Below are 17,132 nucleotides of genomic sequence, written 5' to 3' on the forward strand. Positions count from 1 at the left end.
TATCAACAGCTGAAGAAGAAACTTGGCTGCACTACATATTGGTTCTCCTGTTGTTCTAGTGCTCTGCATGTTATTATCTGCCTTCATCTGGCAGAAAGAGGTTTTCTATTACACTGTTCTCCCTGCATGTTCAGCTGTATGTCGGCAATTTACAGAACATGCTGAACTGCTTCATTTTCATATATAGCATTCAGTAATACAGCCACCTGTTATTGTATCTCCTTAGCTGCTCCGTCTGGTGGTAATCTGCATTCCTTGCCCAGCACTGTGTATTGTCTCGTTTCCACGCCCGGCACGTCTTATCCCGACTCATCCAGCCAACTGGCTCACAGTCCTCTTGTTTTTCGGACACATTTTTTTCCCCCAGAAATAATCTAATCTCACAGCTATGTTTGACATCTGGCTCTTGCTAAATCCGTAATTAAGTCTCTGGGTGTGAACGTCTCCGCAGGATCTTACTTAAAAATATCTTAAAACCTATTAATTGTTAATTGACTGACTTGTGTTCATTATTTTTTTCTTGTTTTATTCAGTTTTTACTTATGTTTTTACTTCATTGGAATGAACTTTATGACTGATGCAGACTTGGGTGGGAAATGGGCATTTGTTGTTCCCAAACTGAACGAACACTGTATGTAGAAAGTGCCCATATGCAGGGGTATATACCCACCTTCTATGTGGACACGGAATTATGACTGGGACGCAGGAAAAGCAAGCGCCCAATGTTTTCCCTCCTGCACATGCATCTGAGACGCACTGCTCATGGGTTCTGATGGGTACCATCGGGGAGAACGCAGAACAAAATTGCTTGGAGAGCCATGCAATTTCCATGGGTGGCAACTGGGGGGTGGTTAATAGGCGCAGGCGTGTCAGCAACTGCATTTATAGATGCAGTTCCACTGACATCGGCTGCCATGGTCACCCAGACATTCTACACCTGCAATGTCTGGTGGTGCAGCCAATGGTCCGACGATAGTGCGTCTTTGTACGTACATGAGTGGATTGGCGCTCCTAACAGTGGGTACCTCAATAGAACGCCCGTCAGCTGCGTAATAACATAAACGCGCAGTAGTGGCTGCAACAGAAGTCATAGCTACTACTGCAACTGTGTCCACCTTTGAAACACATCCCTGGTTTGCTACTGGTCATTGTCATCATCATCATCATCTGTGCTCAATTGCACCTACCTTTAATTTTGTGCAAAAGATATGCCTCAAAACAGATGTATTTAGGCTCAGTGCTATAGCAGGGGGCATCCCCACCTCACCGACCCTGCACATGACTTCATGATGTCTCTGTACAAGCCCAGGGAGATGATTGCTGGGGTTGTCCATCTTTCTATGTAGCAGTGTCCCTCTCCAGGCACCTCCCACAAGGTGGAAAAGGGTTCATTCGGGATAGCGACTGAGCAGACTACTTGGCCTTGCGCCCTGGGCAGTAGTATCGGTCACCCTTCCCTCATTATGGCCCTGTTAACACTTCCGTCCAACTGTGGATAGGCCACAGTTCTGTGGATACATCCTGATGGAGTTTAGGTGACAACGCCCTGTTACAGCGCAGTTCCGTCTCCCAGGACAACATGCATAATACGTAATAGGCTAGCTATATGGAATGTTTACTGAAGTACTGCCATAAAAGGTAGAACAACAATAAAAGAACAGATAGCAAAGTACAAAATAAACCAAATGTTGTCTCTGGTGTTTTTTTTTTGTTTTTTTTTTACTTGGTCATAAAGCTAAATACTTGTTTCATGGTTTAAAGACCCCCAGTGTAGTTTTATGTGGTGATGACGGGTCAGCTTTAAAAAGCAACTGGAAATATTGACCATGACAACTGCCTCCGGGGGTATGAGTGAGTAAACCAGGGGTAGCGTGTCCACTGATCTTTCACTGGCACCGAGTCTTATCAGAGAATGCTTTAGAAATACAACCTCTAACTTCTGCTTACAGTGTCATGTCTAGAAGGATGATCGTTATAAAAGCAACTAATCTAGAAAGGTCACATTCACTGATCTGCAGTACAAGGTTGTACGTTGTGAGATAATTAACTTTGGAAGACTGACCTCTACCCCTAATTTCTGTTTATTACCAGCCAGGAGAATTCCAGAGGAGTTAAGGAAAAAGCTTTACGTATTGTGGGTAGGGGGCTCGGGTTTTTCCTCTACCATCTGTTCTTTCAGACTCTGTATAAATGGATGGGGTTTGTTGTGTGAAATGGAGTGATTCGAAATTACGGTGATTATCCGAGTAGACAGAAAATAACAGAAATAGCCCTGGAAGTCTCTGCTTTGCCCAATAATGTATATAGGTATTTCTACTTAAAAATGAAAATTCTTGGGCGCTCAATGGCCATGTTGAGGACTTGGTGAGAGTCGGCAGATAGCCTCAGTGCTGGACCCCCACCATTCAAGGATGGAATTATTCTTCAAATGTATAAGCTGTTAGTCCGCATGAGAGATAAACAATCGGATCATGATCATTGTCACCTAAGCATGCCCTCCATCACATATATATAATAATTTGCCCACCTTGTTAGTGGGCCATCTTTTGCCCTTAATGCGGCTTGAATTCTTATAGGTATGGATTGCATTAACTGTTCACACTAATCTAGGTGCCCAGGTACTCTCGTTAACATATGCCCCATACCATAAAGTTGCCTCCACCATCCTGGAGACATGACGATGCAACACAGGATCCATGCTTTCTTGCTGTTGTCTCCATAACCTCACCTTCCATCTGCATGGCGTAATTGAAAACCTGATTCGTCAGACTACATGACCTGTTTCCGATCATTTGCTGTCCAATTCCTGTGTTCCTGAGCAAACTGGAGACACTTCACCCTGTTAGCAGGAGATCACAATGTCGTACAGACAGGTCTTCTGCTTCTGTAGCTTCTACAATATTTTGTGCAGCGTACTTTTTCCTTGATAGGCCATCTGTATTGGTCCTTGATTAACATTATCCATAATTTGGAGCACTGTTGTCTGCTTGTGGGACTGTACAAGTCTGCTCACTCGCCGTTCCGCTCGAGCATCCATTAGCAAGTTACGACCACAGGCCTTGCGCTCAGACACAGATTTTTGTCAGCTGGTCCACTCTGTGTACACTTTACGTGCCGCCCTCGAACAATTTGCCAGGTCAGCCATTTTGCTAATGCTTTCACCACTGCTGTGAGAGCCAGCAATTAATCACGTTCAGATCATGAGTGATGCACTTCATTAGCATACCTTCGTCTTTCTGTTATACAGATTCAGATAACCTACATCCGCATTATATAGAAAATAGCTACTTTTTGTAAAATCGCCTGGTGGTCATAATTTGGTTATATCGACTGGCACAAACCACCTTGCTATTTATTTGCCCAGGTGCACAACACTAACACAACACAAGGAAGGGACCACACAAACGATATAAATGGAAAGCACTCAATTGGGACTCATTCAGACTTGGGGAGGAGTTAAGTTAGTCGCAGTAATCACCCGCTGGCTAATTGAAGCAGCAGGGCTATTCAGTTGAGCCAAAGGTAGCTTGCAGGCTACAGTTAACGTGGATTTTTTTTTTTTTAAAGCTGGAGCTGGCTCGAAAAGAAATCTGCGTTAAGCAGCCTGTTCGAGTACTGCCACCGTATTAACCCATAGGTCCGGGAACTTCTCCTGAAATCTACGGGTTAGTGCGCGTTAACACAGTAATTTATAAGGCGAGAAAAAGGGGCTCTAATTGAATAGCCTAAGACATTAAAGCCCAAGGCTACCACCTTTTTTCACACACTATAAATTACCGCTGCTAACTGAATTGCCCCTAAGTAGCAATGGAGTGCCTTCTATTTGTATCTTTTATATATTTATATACTGTTAAATAAGCATGCATGAAATGTGTTTTGGTTTTATGTTCGTTTTATCTTCTTTTTTTTTTTTCTTTTTTCTTCAACTTTCGTACTTGGGTGCTGCAGGTTTCAGCTCCTGTGCATCAAGTGAGTTTAAAAAGAAGGCGCACTAGACTCTATCTGATATCTACATCCTTTCCCCTTTTACTTCACTGGCACAGAAACTGCTAGTTTTTGTTTTTTTGTTTGTTTTGCAGTAAAATTGTAATACAGCTATGTTTTCTGAAGTCCTCTTGAGTGATATACAACACAAACAAGTGGGTAATATTGGCCACTTTTAGCCTAAAAAATAATTTGGTTGGTTTGAGGTGGAATTGGCTGTGCCAAGTTCAGAATTCCATGTCATTACCATGACCTTGAATCACTCTCAGGTCACCATGCAGCTGTTTTCTGGTATGAGCAGAATAGTTTGCTGTTTCATTCAGTTAAAGTGGACAGGTGTTCACTAGGACTAGTTCCAACTGGCGCTGAAATCCTGGGAAAACTATAGGGACCACTTAATTTGTTTCACTGGTAGGATGTTTCAAACGTTTGAGTCCTGTCATATGCTAGGCTATAGAAACCAAATGGTATCTGAACATTCTGTAAATCACATAAATAATATTTTCAAACCGTTTCTGAACTATACGATTGTTAGTACTTTCTTTATCTCATTCCATAGAGCTGTACAATCGCACGTCTCTTACACCGAATGTGAGAAATGTTGGCCCATCAAGGGCCTTTATTTTCTTTCTTTTCAGCCAGTCAGTTTTAGATTTGCTGGAGTGTGCAAGATCATTGTCTGGCTGTGCTATATGGTGATTGTTTGATGACTTGAGATGAGTTTTGCAGCATGAACACCTATCATCCATCACCGTGTTTAGTATGTGGTTCTTGTGGTCATACGCTGTGTTTGCTTTCAACCATGTTGCATGAACTCCACTTTTGGTCTTTCTGTCCAGGAAATATTGCTTTGGAGACTTGTTTTTTCGATCAATTGAAATCATACTTTTTTTTTTTTTTGTGGAGTGAGGAGGGAGTTTGAAGCGAACAGGCTTCCTCCTGACTATCCGAGCATGTCAACAGACTGATCTTCAGCTCCCAGGATGTTGGGTTCTTTACCGTTTTCTCAGAGCATCAATACTGTCTAATCTTTGAGTGAATATGTTGGGATGCCTGTTCCCGGGAAGATTGCGATGGTCTTTAATGTTTTCCAATCTGTAAAATGTCTTACAATTGTTTGCAAATGGCACTATCACCCTTTCAGTAATGATTGCTTCTGATACCATTTGCAGATGCCTTTTTTTGGTAATAAAACAAACCTGAATGTCGCAATACCAACTATCGAAGATTGTACTTTTACTTAGTAGGGGTAACACATCCAGTTACCTTCTTACTGAATTGTGAACCATATGAGTTTACTTATTTGTTTCTAGCATGTCTTCTTTATGTGATTAGATATATAAAATCTTAGTACTTGGTGAGGACTAAAATATTATGTCCTGTTATGTTAGGTTATTTATCCTGATGATTATTAATGCATTAGTGCCTAGATCTCCTTTGCTCTACTAGTTAAGGAAAGGACAAAGATGAAAACATGAATATCTGTATAACAATTTGCCATTAATGACTGTTAATGCAACAAGGATAAGCCATTAACATTATCAAGTAATGTACAGCCTGTAGGTCCTAGAACATTTTAATTCCTGAGCTGCAACATTTGTCAAGGAATCCCAGCAGTGAGTTTCCTACTTATCCCCCCCCCCACACACACACACTTTTCCCCTTTTGTTAATGTATATGGTTGCGAGATGCAAACCCTTTCAGTTGAGATGTAGTCAGCATCCCGGCGTGTGGGATGCCGGCGGTCTAAATACTGGCGGCGGAATCCCGACAGCGTCTGGATCCCCAGCTCCAGTATCCCGACCGCCGGCTTCCTGAAGGTAAGTATTGGGGGTTAGGTTATGGGTTAGGCACTAGGGCAGGGGTGGGTAAAAAATTTTCTGCCCAGGGCCATTTTGATATATATAACATCATTTGCGCGGCCGGAGCAGGCCACGCCCCTTCCATGTGATGTCACGAGGGCGGGGCTGCAATTGACGGTGATTACAGCAATGCAGGGAGCTGTAAGGGCAGCTGTGTGACAGTCTGAAGCACCCAGGCGGCACTGCTGCATAGATTCTGGCTTCAGGGTGCCATTGTAGGCACCCTGCTAGCCAGGTGAGGCTAGCAGAAAAAAGCTCAGAGGGCCAGGCCAAATGATTCTGCGGGCCTTATATGGCCCCCGGGCCTGCGGTTTCCCCATCCCTGCACTAGGGGGAAGGTTTAGGGTTAGGCACTAGGGGGAGGGTTTGGGTTAGGCACTAGGGGGAAGGTTTGGGTTAGGCACTAAGGGGAAGGTTTGGGTAAGGCACTAAGGGGAGAAGGTTAGGTTTAGGGAGGGGGAGGTTCGGTTTAGGCACTAGAGGGGAGGTTAGGCTTAGGCATCGGGGATGGAGGGGTAAGGGTTAGTGTTAGGGAGCTTACCTTGTAGTTTCTGACTGTCGGGATGTCACTGTCTGTATTTAGACTGGCGGCATCACGACAGCCGGGATCCCATACCCAACCCCTTCCAGTTATTATAGTAGGAAAAGATAGGTTAATATACATAGGGGGCAAAAACGTGGCTGTCGGAACCTCAGAGCTAATTGAATCTGCCCCACATTGTCTCAAAAAAATAAACTTAATGCATTTGCTATTTGGAGTGGGTGGGGAGGGTTTCCTTGACTTCTAACCTGTAGGGGATCACATTTTACTGGGGATCTTTTACTGTGCTAGAATCTTGGACATTTCTAAAGCTCTAGGAGATCTTCGGTTGCGCTTAATTTTGGTAAGGCACAAAATGTAACCTCCTTTTGTAAACAGCAATATAATCCGGAGCAGAATAATTAAATGAACCCACAGAATAACATGTAGAGACATATTTTGGTTGGCACAAAACTATGTTGTGTTTGTTTTTAATAGTAATTTCAGTCTTTTAGGGAAATAGACTTTTAGAGCGGGATGTAATAGAGATAGAGTCTGCCGGAGGTGCGAGATGCAGACTGATCTTGATCGTTTTTTTTTTAAAGTTGCAGTCATTTACAAGGCAAAGCCAGTTTGGCTTTGCCTTGTAAATGACTGCAACTTTAAAAAAAGATCGAGATCAGTCTGCATCCCGCACCTGCGGAAGACTCGATGTCTATTACATCCCGCCCAGAGTGTTTCCTTATGCTCCTTTTTGAAGCATTTAATGTATAAATGCATTCATAGGGGAGTAATTTGAAAATAATAATAATTAAAAAAAACAAAACCCTGAAATCTACAAAGCAAGAGCTGCTAAAGGTGAATGGGCAAAATGTATACAAGTCGTACTTGTGTTTCTATAAATGTCCCTTAGCTCTGAGCAGGTGTAGGACGAGCACCACTTATTACTGTCTTTGGTTTTTTGGTTTTTTTCTTGTGGGGTTTGTTGTATTTTCTGCTGTTGTGTTTTTTTTTTTTGCATAATGTCCCCTGCACAGTAATTAATATGTGTAAAGCAAAGCACCTAAACGATTCTATTGTCTCATAGTCAGCAGTCTATAAATAAACTTGCAGTGCAGAGTATTATATTGGGAATTCTCTCCTCCATACGGATTGTCCTTCTGTCTAGTGCAATTTTCATTGTTACATTCCTCAATGGCCTGTACCACTCCTACACTTCCTATAATAACCTGGCCCTGTTTTTTGTTTTGGTATTATTTTTTTTTTAACTATGTATAGGATAGAAGTAATCCTTTACCATTTTTAATGTGGTTTCCATTTTAGAGGAACCAGTCCTTCTTTAAATTGTACCCATGTATGTAGTACCTAAGTAAGGATTGAATAAAGTAGACTATGGGTTATAATGGGGGCTTAAATAAACCCCCCTACAATCTTCACATGGCATTCTTTTGGCTTACCTTCAGGGCTAAAAGTATCTGCAGAACATAAAATCTGGATAATATGAACATTTATTTTTTTTCCCCAACATGATGCATTCATTAATGCGCGTGTACTATATAGGTCAGTGTTGGCTAACCTTGACACTCCAGCTGTTGTGGAACTATATATCCCAGCATGCCCTGCCACAGTTTTAGTGTGCCCTAATAGCAAAACTGTAGCAGTGCATGCTGGGTTATGTAGTTCCATAACAGCTGGAGTGTCAAGGTTAGCCAACACTGATATAGGTGCTTGCAAATGTTATAGAATGCTTGTACTCTCCCCTCTCCCATGTGCATGAGCCTAACAGCGCAAATGGTGAACATAGAACTAGTCTGTTAATTTCCTTAGTGTCTCCTTAGCAATACCCCCTTCTCTGAAACTTCCTCTGCTAGAAGCTGATAAATGAGCCATTCCAGCCGCCTATGTCCTGCACACCTTCAAGTATTCTCCTGGCACAGTGGATGCACAATAAGCCACACTCCGCAATTTATATTATGTAATTGTATTAGTTCTGCAAAATCCAGTGTAAAATGCGCCTCCTTACCATCCCACTTCAAAGGCAGAAAAGTATCATGGCTCATTTATTCACAGCTATTCACAAACGCTAGGAACTGGGAGACAGACCAAGATTAAGTCAGAGAATGCTTGCCAGCAAAACAGACAATCGCCCGAAGCAACATATCGGGAGGGATGTCTCTTCATGCAAAGGATCCTTGGAGTGCCTTTATATGGTTGATCATTTCAGTTATATGGTTTTAGTGCAGATTTCTAAAAGCTATTGTGTTTAAATAGGGCCACCTCGACAGACGTCGTATGACACACAAATTAAAAGTACTTACATAATTAAATAGTGCTGGTACTTCATGTATTTCCTATGCAGACTAAGCATTCCAAACCATGTATGTCCAATAGCATAATGGGCAACTTGGGGATGCTTTATGGTGAAGTGTTTGATAAGTGAAAATCATTACTCTTTATTACCATTGCCTAACCTTATCACTCCTTTCCGTTTCAGGAAATTTTATTACATCACACTGTTGAGAGACCCTGTCTCCCGATACCTCAGTGAGTGGAGACATGTGCAGCGTGGAGCCACCTGGAAGACTTCCCTTCACATGTGTGATGGGAGGACACCAACACTAGAGGAGCTGCCGTCCTGCTACGAAGGCACAGACTGGTCAGGTTGTACACTGCAGGAGTTTATGGAATGTCCGTACAACTTGGCCAACAATCGGCAGGTTAGGATGTTGGCGGACCTTAGTCTTGTTGGATGCTACAATATGTCCTTTATCCCCGATAACAAGCGAGCGCAGCTTTTGCTAGATAGTGCCAAAAAGAACCTAAAGGATATGGCTTTTTTTGGCCTCACGGAATTCCAGCGAAAAACTCAATATCTCTTCGAGAGGACTTTCAATCTGAAATTCATCAGACCTTTCATGCAATACAACAACACTCGGGCTGGTGGGGTTGATTTGGACAATGGCACTATACAAAGGATCGAAGAGCTTAATGACTTGGACATGCAACTGTATGACTATGCAAAGGACCTCTTCCAACAGCGCTATCAATTCAAGAGGCAAGTAGAGCGAATGGAACAACGCAAGAAGAATCGAGAGGAGAGACTTCTTCAGCGGTCCAACGAGGCTTTCGCCAAGGAGGCAGAGGACCAAGTTCGCTGGCCTACAGAAGACTACATGAGCCATATTATAGAGAAGTGGTAGACCGACATGAACTTTTATACTACTGGAAAAACTGCTTTCACATTTGTTCTATATTGTATAAAATACTGAACATTATAAATAAGAACACTTTTTATTTAATGTTGTAGCACAGAGCTTAATGCTTCAGTAACTGATCAACCTTATGTGGGACAATGTCCCTTATTTTAATGTAGTGAGAAAGTGACCACACAGTGTCAATAATACTAGGCTTTATACACACTAGGGAGCCGTTAAAGCATTGTTAACTGTGTATTCTTTATCTTGCTTCTCAAATTCTCAAGAGGAAAATGAACTAATAACAGTGGTATGTTTAATAGCCTAAAACACATTCTTGCTTTTATAACCCCTAAACAAATCCCGTATGTTGGCCAAAGACCATAATTTGCATTGAGAAACTAAATTGCATTTGTACCTATTCCTTCTATGTTTTTTTTTTTTATATATATATATATAAAAGTATGTAAAAACAAATTTTATATTTTTAAAATGTTGTACAGGTATGGTCAACCATTTTCTATTGAATGTTAATATTTGTTTTATTTTGCCTTTATTAATATTAATAACAACACAATCAAATGAGAATAGTCAATGTCTTCTATTAGATTATGTGTATGTCCCTTTTTTATGTCCTTGTTTTAAGTGTGTGATCTATGCAAAGTGCTTTTCATTCAAGCTTTACCCGTGCTGTTGTGAAGGCCATAGAGTGAACAAAGTAAGTCCATCCTACACACTAAATCACACTCTTGACATTGGTCACCTTTTGTTAATAGGTGGTTTTACAAGCTTTCAAGTTAGCTTTTACAAGCAGAGAGATCATTTTAATAACCCATAATGATAAAAAAGTTACTCCAGGAAAAAAACAAAAATGTTTTTTCAATAAACCCCCATCTCGTACAATTGCCAATGTTCAGCATGTCCGGGGTACAGGAGCTACATGGCCCCAGGCTCTGGTGGTTGGTCGTTTCTCCAAGCAGAGAATCCTAGAGAAGTGTGATGTGATCAGGATGCCTGACCATTTTTGTCAGAGCCGATTGGACAGTTGCTCTGCTGGTCTAAACAGCGGCACAAATAACCATTCAATTCAGTCTGTGCACAATCAGCAATCTCAAGGCTTTTATTCTTGGAAGTGCAACCAGTACTGGACCTGTACAGGTAGTTATAGGCAAGATTATTTATCAGGAGTTCTCCACACAAAAAATAAATCTAAATAAAATGGAGCCATATCTAAAAGTCTAGAAGAAGCTGCTGGGCTCCTGTAGTGGAGTGGACGTTATTTGGCATACAGAGCTTTTTACATACAAGCTTTACTGGAATTTTTTTTTGTTTAAGTTAGAGCAGTAGTTGATGCCAAATATGAACAGAAAATGTCTTTCCAAATCTTCGATTCAGAATTTTTGGATTCAAAATTGCCATGAATAGCAGAAGGGACCAGATTCTTAGTATTTGTCCAAATATCTAATACAGTGCTTCTTCTTTCTGATGGTACTCAACAGTACGTAGTACTAGTATATATTTTTTTGTTTACTTTTTCATTATTCTAACTAGTTCCAGAAGTAAAAATAAATAATTTCAAAAACTAGTAAAATTAGCCTCGGAAGACTTGTCCAGAGTATGGAAGCTACTATAAATCTTGTATCAGCTTGTAACTTAAGGTGCTTACCTGCACCTTTATTCTGAGTACTGGTAACTTTTTTTTTTTTTAATAGGGAAAAAAAAAAGCACTGTTCTGAACTATTTAATACCAGTGGCGACAATGAAATAGATTTTTCTTGAAAATAGCAAAAAAAAACTGTTCAGAGTTTGTTAGATTTTTTTTTTTCTGTTAACTTGAATTTCACCTTGCTGCTGCTAAACACATGGTTTTATCTTGCTGGATTCCTTATGTGATTCTCAGCCAGTATGCCGCTAGGCAGTGGTTTTTATACATGCAAATCTGAAAGTCACAAGAAGATATATAAATCCTTGAAAAAACTAATTAAATTTTTTAATTTTTATAGGCAAATAAGTGGAAAACATTTCGCTATTGCAAGCAAATTGTGGTGATATATATATATATTTTTTTTTATTTTAAAGAAATCCTTTAAATCACATATTTTTTTTTTCATTTTGTCTGAACTTTAGAGCTATATATAATATTATATTATAAAGAAAAATCCCACTGGGTGGCAGATTTTATTACACACCTGGTGATATGTCAATCAAATTGAGCAACTGGATCTGACCTGCTGCTGTAGGTAATCTTTCCCATCCTGTCCCATTATTTCCAATCCACCGGAATCCTATATAAATAACTTGATTCAACCAAATTGTATGAAATTCACCAAATTGTTCAACATTCTCTATGCATCTATGACCATATCTTTATGCACTGTCATATATTTTAGAACATTTTATTTGCTGAAGGTCTGTCTGATAAAGAATACAGCAGATTACCAATGGTTAGTAGTGTCCTTATATTAAACATATCACTGTTTCTAGTATGTTAAATATCAATAGGGTGAACTTGAAGCTGCCATAAATGTACCCACTAGTTAGACTAGTCCATATTAAGGACACAGCCCCACTTAGTGTTGAAGAGTGGAATTGCAAGAAAAGCACTTACTTCTGTGGGAATTGTAATTGTGTATTTAGCATTTTACAGCAGTGTACTTCTAGAATCCCCAAGTCAAGGTGAACTTGTCCTGACTTACGAGCCTTTTAATTAGAAAATTGACATTTGACACTTATTTAATTTTTTTATTTTCTGTTCTACACAAGAAATGTGAGATGTGTGCTCATTGTAATAAATCAAAATGTTAATTTATTTAAATGAGCATGTCTGAATATTTAATCTATTTAAATGATCATTCAAGTACACAATCTGTTTTGTGTTTACAAAACCTTTTATTATGATCCCATTACGGAGGTATAAATAAACATTACTCCCTGTTCCCTTACTGGATCTCTCTCCCCCTCCTTTGATCCCTTTGCCACTGTTTCTAATGTTGCACACAGTAAATTTTCTAAGCCATTTATATCACTGTGAAACACACTTGTCATGTTGCTTTAATAAACAAAAGATGGATAATGAAGATCATGTGATAACTGATCAATGCTCTGGTGACCATACATTGAGTCTAAATGTTGTTTGTTTGTGTTTAATGTTGCTGTCTTAGTAGCTTTGTGTAGCCAACGGATTATGCACAAAATGATTATACTGTATTCAAAATAGAGGTGAAACCAGTTATATATATATATATATATATATATAATTAGCTGTGCGTATATTATGTGTACATATCCTTTATTTATAAAGATCTATATGACTTATTTACCTGTGGCAAGAGAATGATAGATTGTAAGCTCTTTTGGAGAGGCCATCTTTTCTAACTATTATAGCCACTGACTAAGAAAGTGTGATAGTTGGTGTAAGGACACTGATAAGAGAGGCAAAAAGTAATTGTATTAATGGGCATTCTCCATGGACCATTTAAAGAGTTCAACAGTTGAGCGTGTGATAGGGAGTGGTTCATTCATCTGTTTGCAGGTACTACGGACGTGACAGACAAGACAGGCATGTTGCAGTGTTCCGGGCAGTAGGTGACAATGATAGGATAAGGAATAAAGGGATGTATTGTATGTATCAAACCTTCTAAACAGTGGACAAGTGCGTATAGCAACCAATCAGCTACTACCTATCCTTTAATAGAAGGTACTTCAGAAATGCTAGCTTAGAGCTGATTGGTTGCTATGGGCAACTACTTCGCTCTTTAGAAGGTTTGATACATTGTCCCCAAAGTGTAGTGCAGTGATGAAGGTAACATGTAGACTGAGAATGTTGACTGACTGCTAAAGTGATATCTGATAGGATTATAATCCGTTTTACAGCCTGTAAAGTGACGGGAGCTGATTTGGTTGGTACATTAGGGGAGATGTACTAAGACTTGAAGAGTGATAAAGAGGAGCGGATTGGTTGGTACTTTCTCTCTCTCCAAACTGTCATGTTACAGGCTCTGTTTGAAAAATGGCAGTTTGGAGCTGATTGGTACTTTCTCTCCCTATGGCTTTATACATCTCCCCCAAAGTACCTATAGAGAGAGAAAGTGGATGGGGATAAAGTACCAACCAATCAGCTCCTTACTTTATTTCCCAAACACAGGGGAGATGTACTAAGCCTTGCAAAGAGTGTACCTACCAATCAGCTCCTGTCACTTTACAGGCTCTGTTTGAAAACTGTCAGTTAGGAGCTGATTAGTTGGTACTTTATCTCCGTGGTTTAGTACATCTACCCCTTCCTCTGTACATTGTCCTCTAAAAGTATAACTGTAGCCCATATAGAGACTTTATTACACTAAGGGAGGTGGTGTAAATAATAAAGCAGTGGGCCGAGGATTGTACTGGGTACTGCAAAATAAAGTTGGGAACGGTGGAAGAAGGTTTAGTTGGATTAAACCTTAAATTATCACATGTATAAGGAAGGTGCCAGGAACTTGAGCATCTGAAGAAGTAGAGGATGCCCAAATGTGCCACAAGTAGGCTAGAGATCCTGGAGGAATAAGAAGAAATAAACACACACACACACACACACACACACACACACACACACTCTCTCTCTCTCTCTCTCTCTCTCTCTCTCTCTCTCTCTCTCTCTTTAAAATTTGTTAAATAACACAAAACAGTCCTTATATAACAAAAACATGAAGCCAATGAGGAGGAGTGTTGTGGGAAATGTAAGTACAGGGCATTGGTCAGGGGCTTGTGACACCACCTTTATTTACCAGCATGTTGTTTTGTGTAGGAGTTGATCAGTCTTGCATCATATTTGGGGCATTTCAGCCTATTCCTGCTTCTCTTCACTAGTATCTTTGTTTATGAACTGTTCTCTTACAGTACATATATAAAATTAGCCCTTTAATTGAGATTTGGGTATTTGTATAGGAACATTATTATGTATTATTATATTATAAAGCACCAATATTCTATGTAGAACAATTTGTAAAAGGTGCATGTACTAAAACAGAGCAATAACTTGTGAAGAAGACCCTGTCTGTGACAGCTTGCCAGCTACAGCCAGGAACCCATTGATGTTTGTGATCATTTGTGGATTTAAAAATGCAAATAAAAGTGTGGGTTTGAAAATCATTATGCTCTTCCGCAGAGCTCTAATCCACAGTAAGTATAAAAAAAGAAAAAAATGTACAAAAATGGGGACTATTCAATTGAGCGCAATTTTGAATAGTGCCGGGAAGGAGTTCTTGGAGCTATTCACTTGGCTGCACTGTTAACCCTGACCTAGAGGATTTCTGCTCGCACCTTCCTGAGCTCCGAGCAGAAATCTGCCTAAACTAGGTTCGCAATGCTGGTTATGAGCTTAGCACGTGGCCTAACAGCACCGCGTCCGGCACTTAAGTCAGAAAATGCCTGTTACAGAGACTAAACATCCGGCTTTAGGCTCCTTAACCTGCATTAACCGACTTAAGTGCAGGGTGCAATGGGGACAATTGAATAGCTCCGGGCACTCATTGGCTGTTCAACATCGCGTTCAATTGAATCCCCCTTTCAATGGAGCATATGTATGAAACCTTGGAGAGAGAGAAAGTACTAACTGTCATTTTACCGGCTGTGTTTGGAAAATGACAGTTAGAAACTGATACTTTGGGCCTCATTTATCAATGAGCTTTTATCATTCACAATGAGTGCTAAATCTCATTACATATTATAAGTAGTGCTCCAGCCAATCGGCTCCCAACTGTCCTTTTTCAAACAGATGACAGTTGGGAGCTGATTGGCTGGAGCACCATTTATCAAAAGCAACAAGTTTTATCACTCGTTGTAAATGATAAATGCGTTAATGAGGCCCCTTTATCTCTCTGCAAAGTTTGAGACATATGCACCAATGTGTTCCAAAAACAAAGTGAAAATACAGTGCTAATGGGTGACACAAGAAATAATGAAACCAAAATGGAACATGGACTGAACAGAGCACAGCAGATAAAAACTGTGATGAATTAAAGTGTTAGGGGATGATAGACAATTAGGAGTCAGGATAAATGTCTCTTAGTTTTCAACAACCACTAGAGCAGTGGTACTCAAACTCGGTCATCAGGACCCCACACAGGTCACACAAGCCTACCGGGTCCCAAGGTCACAAGCAGATGATGGGCGTTCAGTATGTATGAACGACCATCATCTGTAGATATATCTGTCAGGTGTGTACCCACCTAAAGGAACTACCAGCATAGTGTCAGACTGTGAGGAAACCAGAGGATGCCCAGTAAAAGCATAAGGAGAATATACAAATGCCTTTTCCTTAATGTTGTTGTGTTATTGGTTTACATCACATTGCTAAAACGTGTGCAGTATGTGCTATGTAGCATTTTACTAATACACTAAGGACTGCCTAATTAGATGATCTACAAAGTAGAATTAATATACTGGATACAATATATTATTTTCTACTGGATGCGGTCAGAATCCTGACCAATGGGATTCCAGCGATCAGAATGCCGGAATCCCGACACTTACCTTCGGGATTCTGGCGGTCTGGATGCTGGTGCCGGTATTCTGGTAAGTACTGGGGTTAGGCCTCTGGGAGGGTTAGGGTACTTACCTTTAGCAGTCTGCGTCCTGTACCCAACCCCTTTTCTACACAAAACAATAGTTATCATACATGCTGCCAGTATTAAAGCACAAAACCCTATAGACTGGTTTGTTAAGAACCCCATAGATTTGGAGACAAACCCAGCACAATCTATTCTTTATTTCCTAATGAAGATGGGAGCTGCAGCCTCGCCATGTGCGTATTCCCTGTAGAAATTACGTGTGCACAGTCAGATAATTCCAGGATGCCTCGGTCTGACCCTGTTTTTCTGCTGGTTTCCTTTCTGTTCCAGCTGAATGAGATTTCACCTCTGGATGCAGTGCTATGGGAATCCAGCTGCACCTTTCAAAACCACAGACTGAACAGTGATTGTAATCTTATACCTGAGGTGTAGGAGGGAGTGACACAGACTGCTGGGGAGGGGGCTCCCGCCATCCCTTCTCTCTAGATGCTCTGGTACTGGCAAATGGCATTAAAAATAAACAAATTTATATAAAGCTATAGAGAAATTGATTCAATGCAGTGAATGCTGCGCAATCAAGTTAAAAGTGAGGTCTGTAATGGCAGCAACCAACTTGCATACAGACAGTCATCATTTCCAGTTGCATCATTCTGACTATAAAGAAAATAAAACATTTTGGTGCATTGTAAAAAAAATAATAAATAAATGTGTATATATATATATATATATATATATATATATATATACAATTCTCTTTAAGGAGAAATCGCTTCCAAGAATTTATATTTACAGTCCAATAAGACACATGCCAGTGCTGTGACAAAATTGTCTTGTAGTGGTAACGCTACAAGAGATATGCAAAAAAGTATGGTGGTTGCTCAGATCAGCTTAATGACTTCGCACAGATGCTTGTAAAGGGCGAGGTTTACACTGAACACAGAAAAAAAAGGATTTGCCCTCCAGCACACTGTAGCAAAATAAAAAAAAAATACTTAAATCCTACATAATAATAGAGATTCAGAGG

The 17,132-nt window shown here is 40.2% G+C and overlaps 1 protein-coding gene across 1 annotated transcript in view; it reads left to right on the plus strand.

Annotated features, from left to right (window-relative positions):
- HS6ST1 (heparan sulfate 6-O-sulfotransferase 1) overlaps positions 1–12,639 on the plus strand; it is a 114,519-nt gene extending 101,880 nt beyond the window's left edge. The window contains exon 2 of the mRNA XM_088473833.1: positions 8,861–12,639. Coding sequence (XP_088329959.1) covers positions 8,861–9,566 — 706 coding nt within the window. The 3' untranslated portion in view covers positions 9,567–12,639. The remainder of the gene's footprint in view (positions 1–8,860) is intronic.
- Positions 12,640–17,132: the final 4,493 nt, after the last annotated feature.

This window comes from Taudactylus pleione, unplaced genomic scaffold (assembly GCF_031769625.1).
Source record: "Taudactylus pleione unplaced genomic scaffold, aTauple2 ptg000142l, whole genome shotgun sequence".
Lineage (NCBI taxonomy): Eukaryota > Metazoa > Chordata > Amphibia > Anura > Myobatrachidae > Taudactylus > Taudactylus pleione.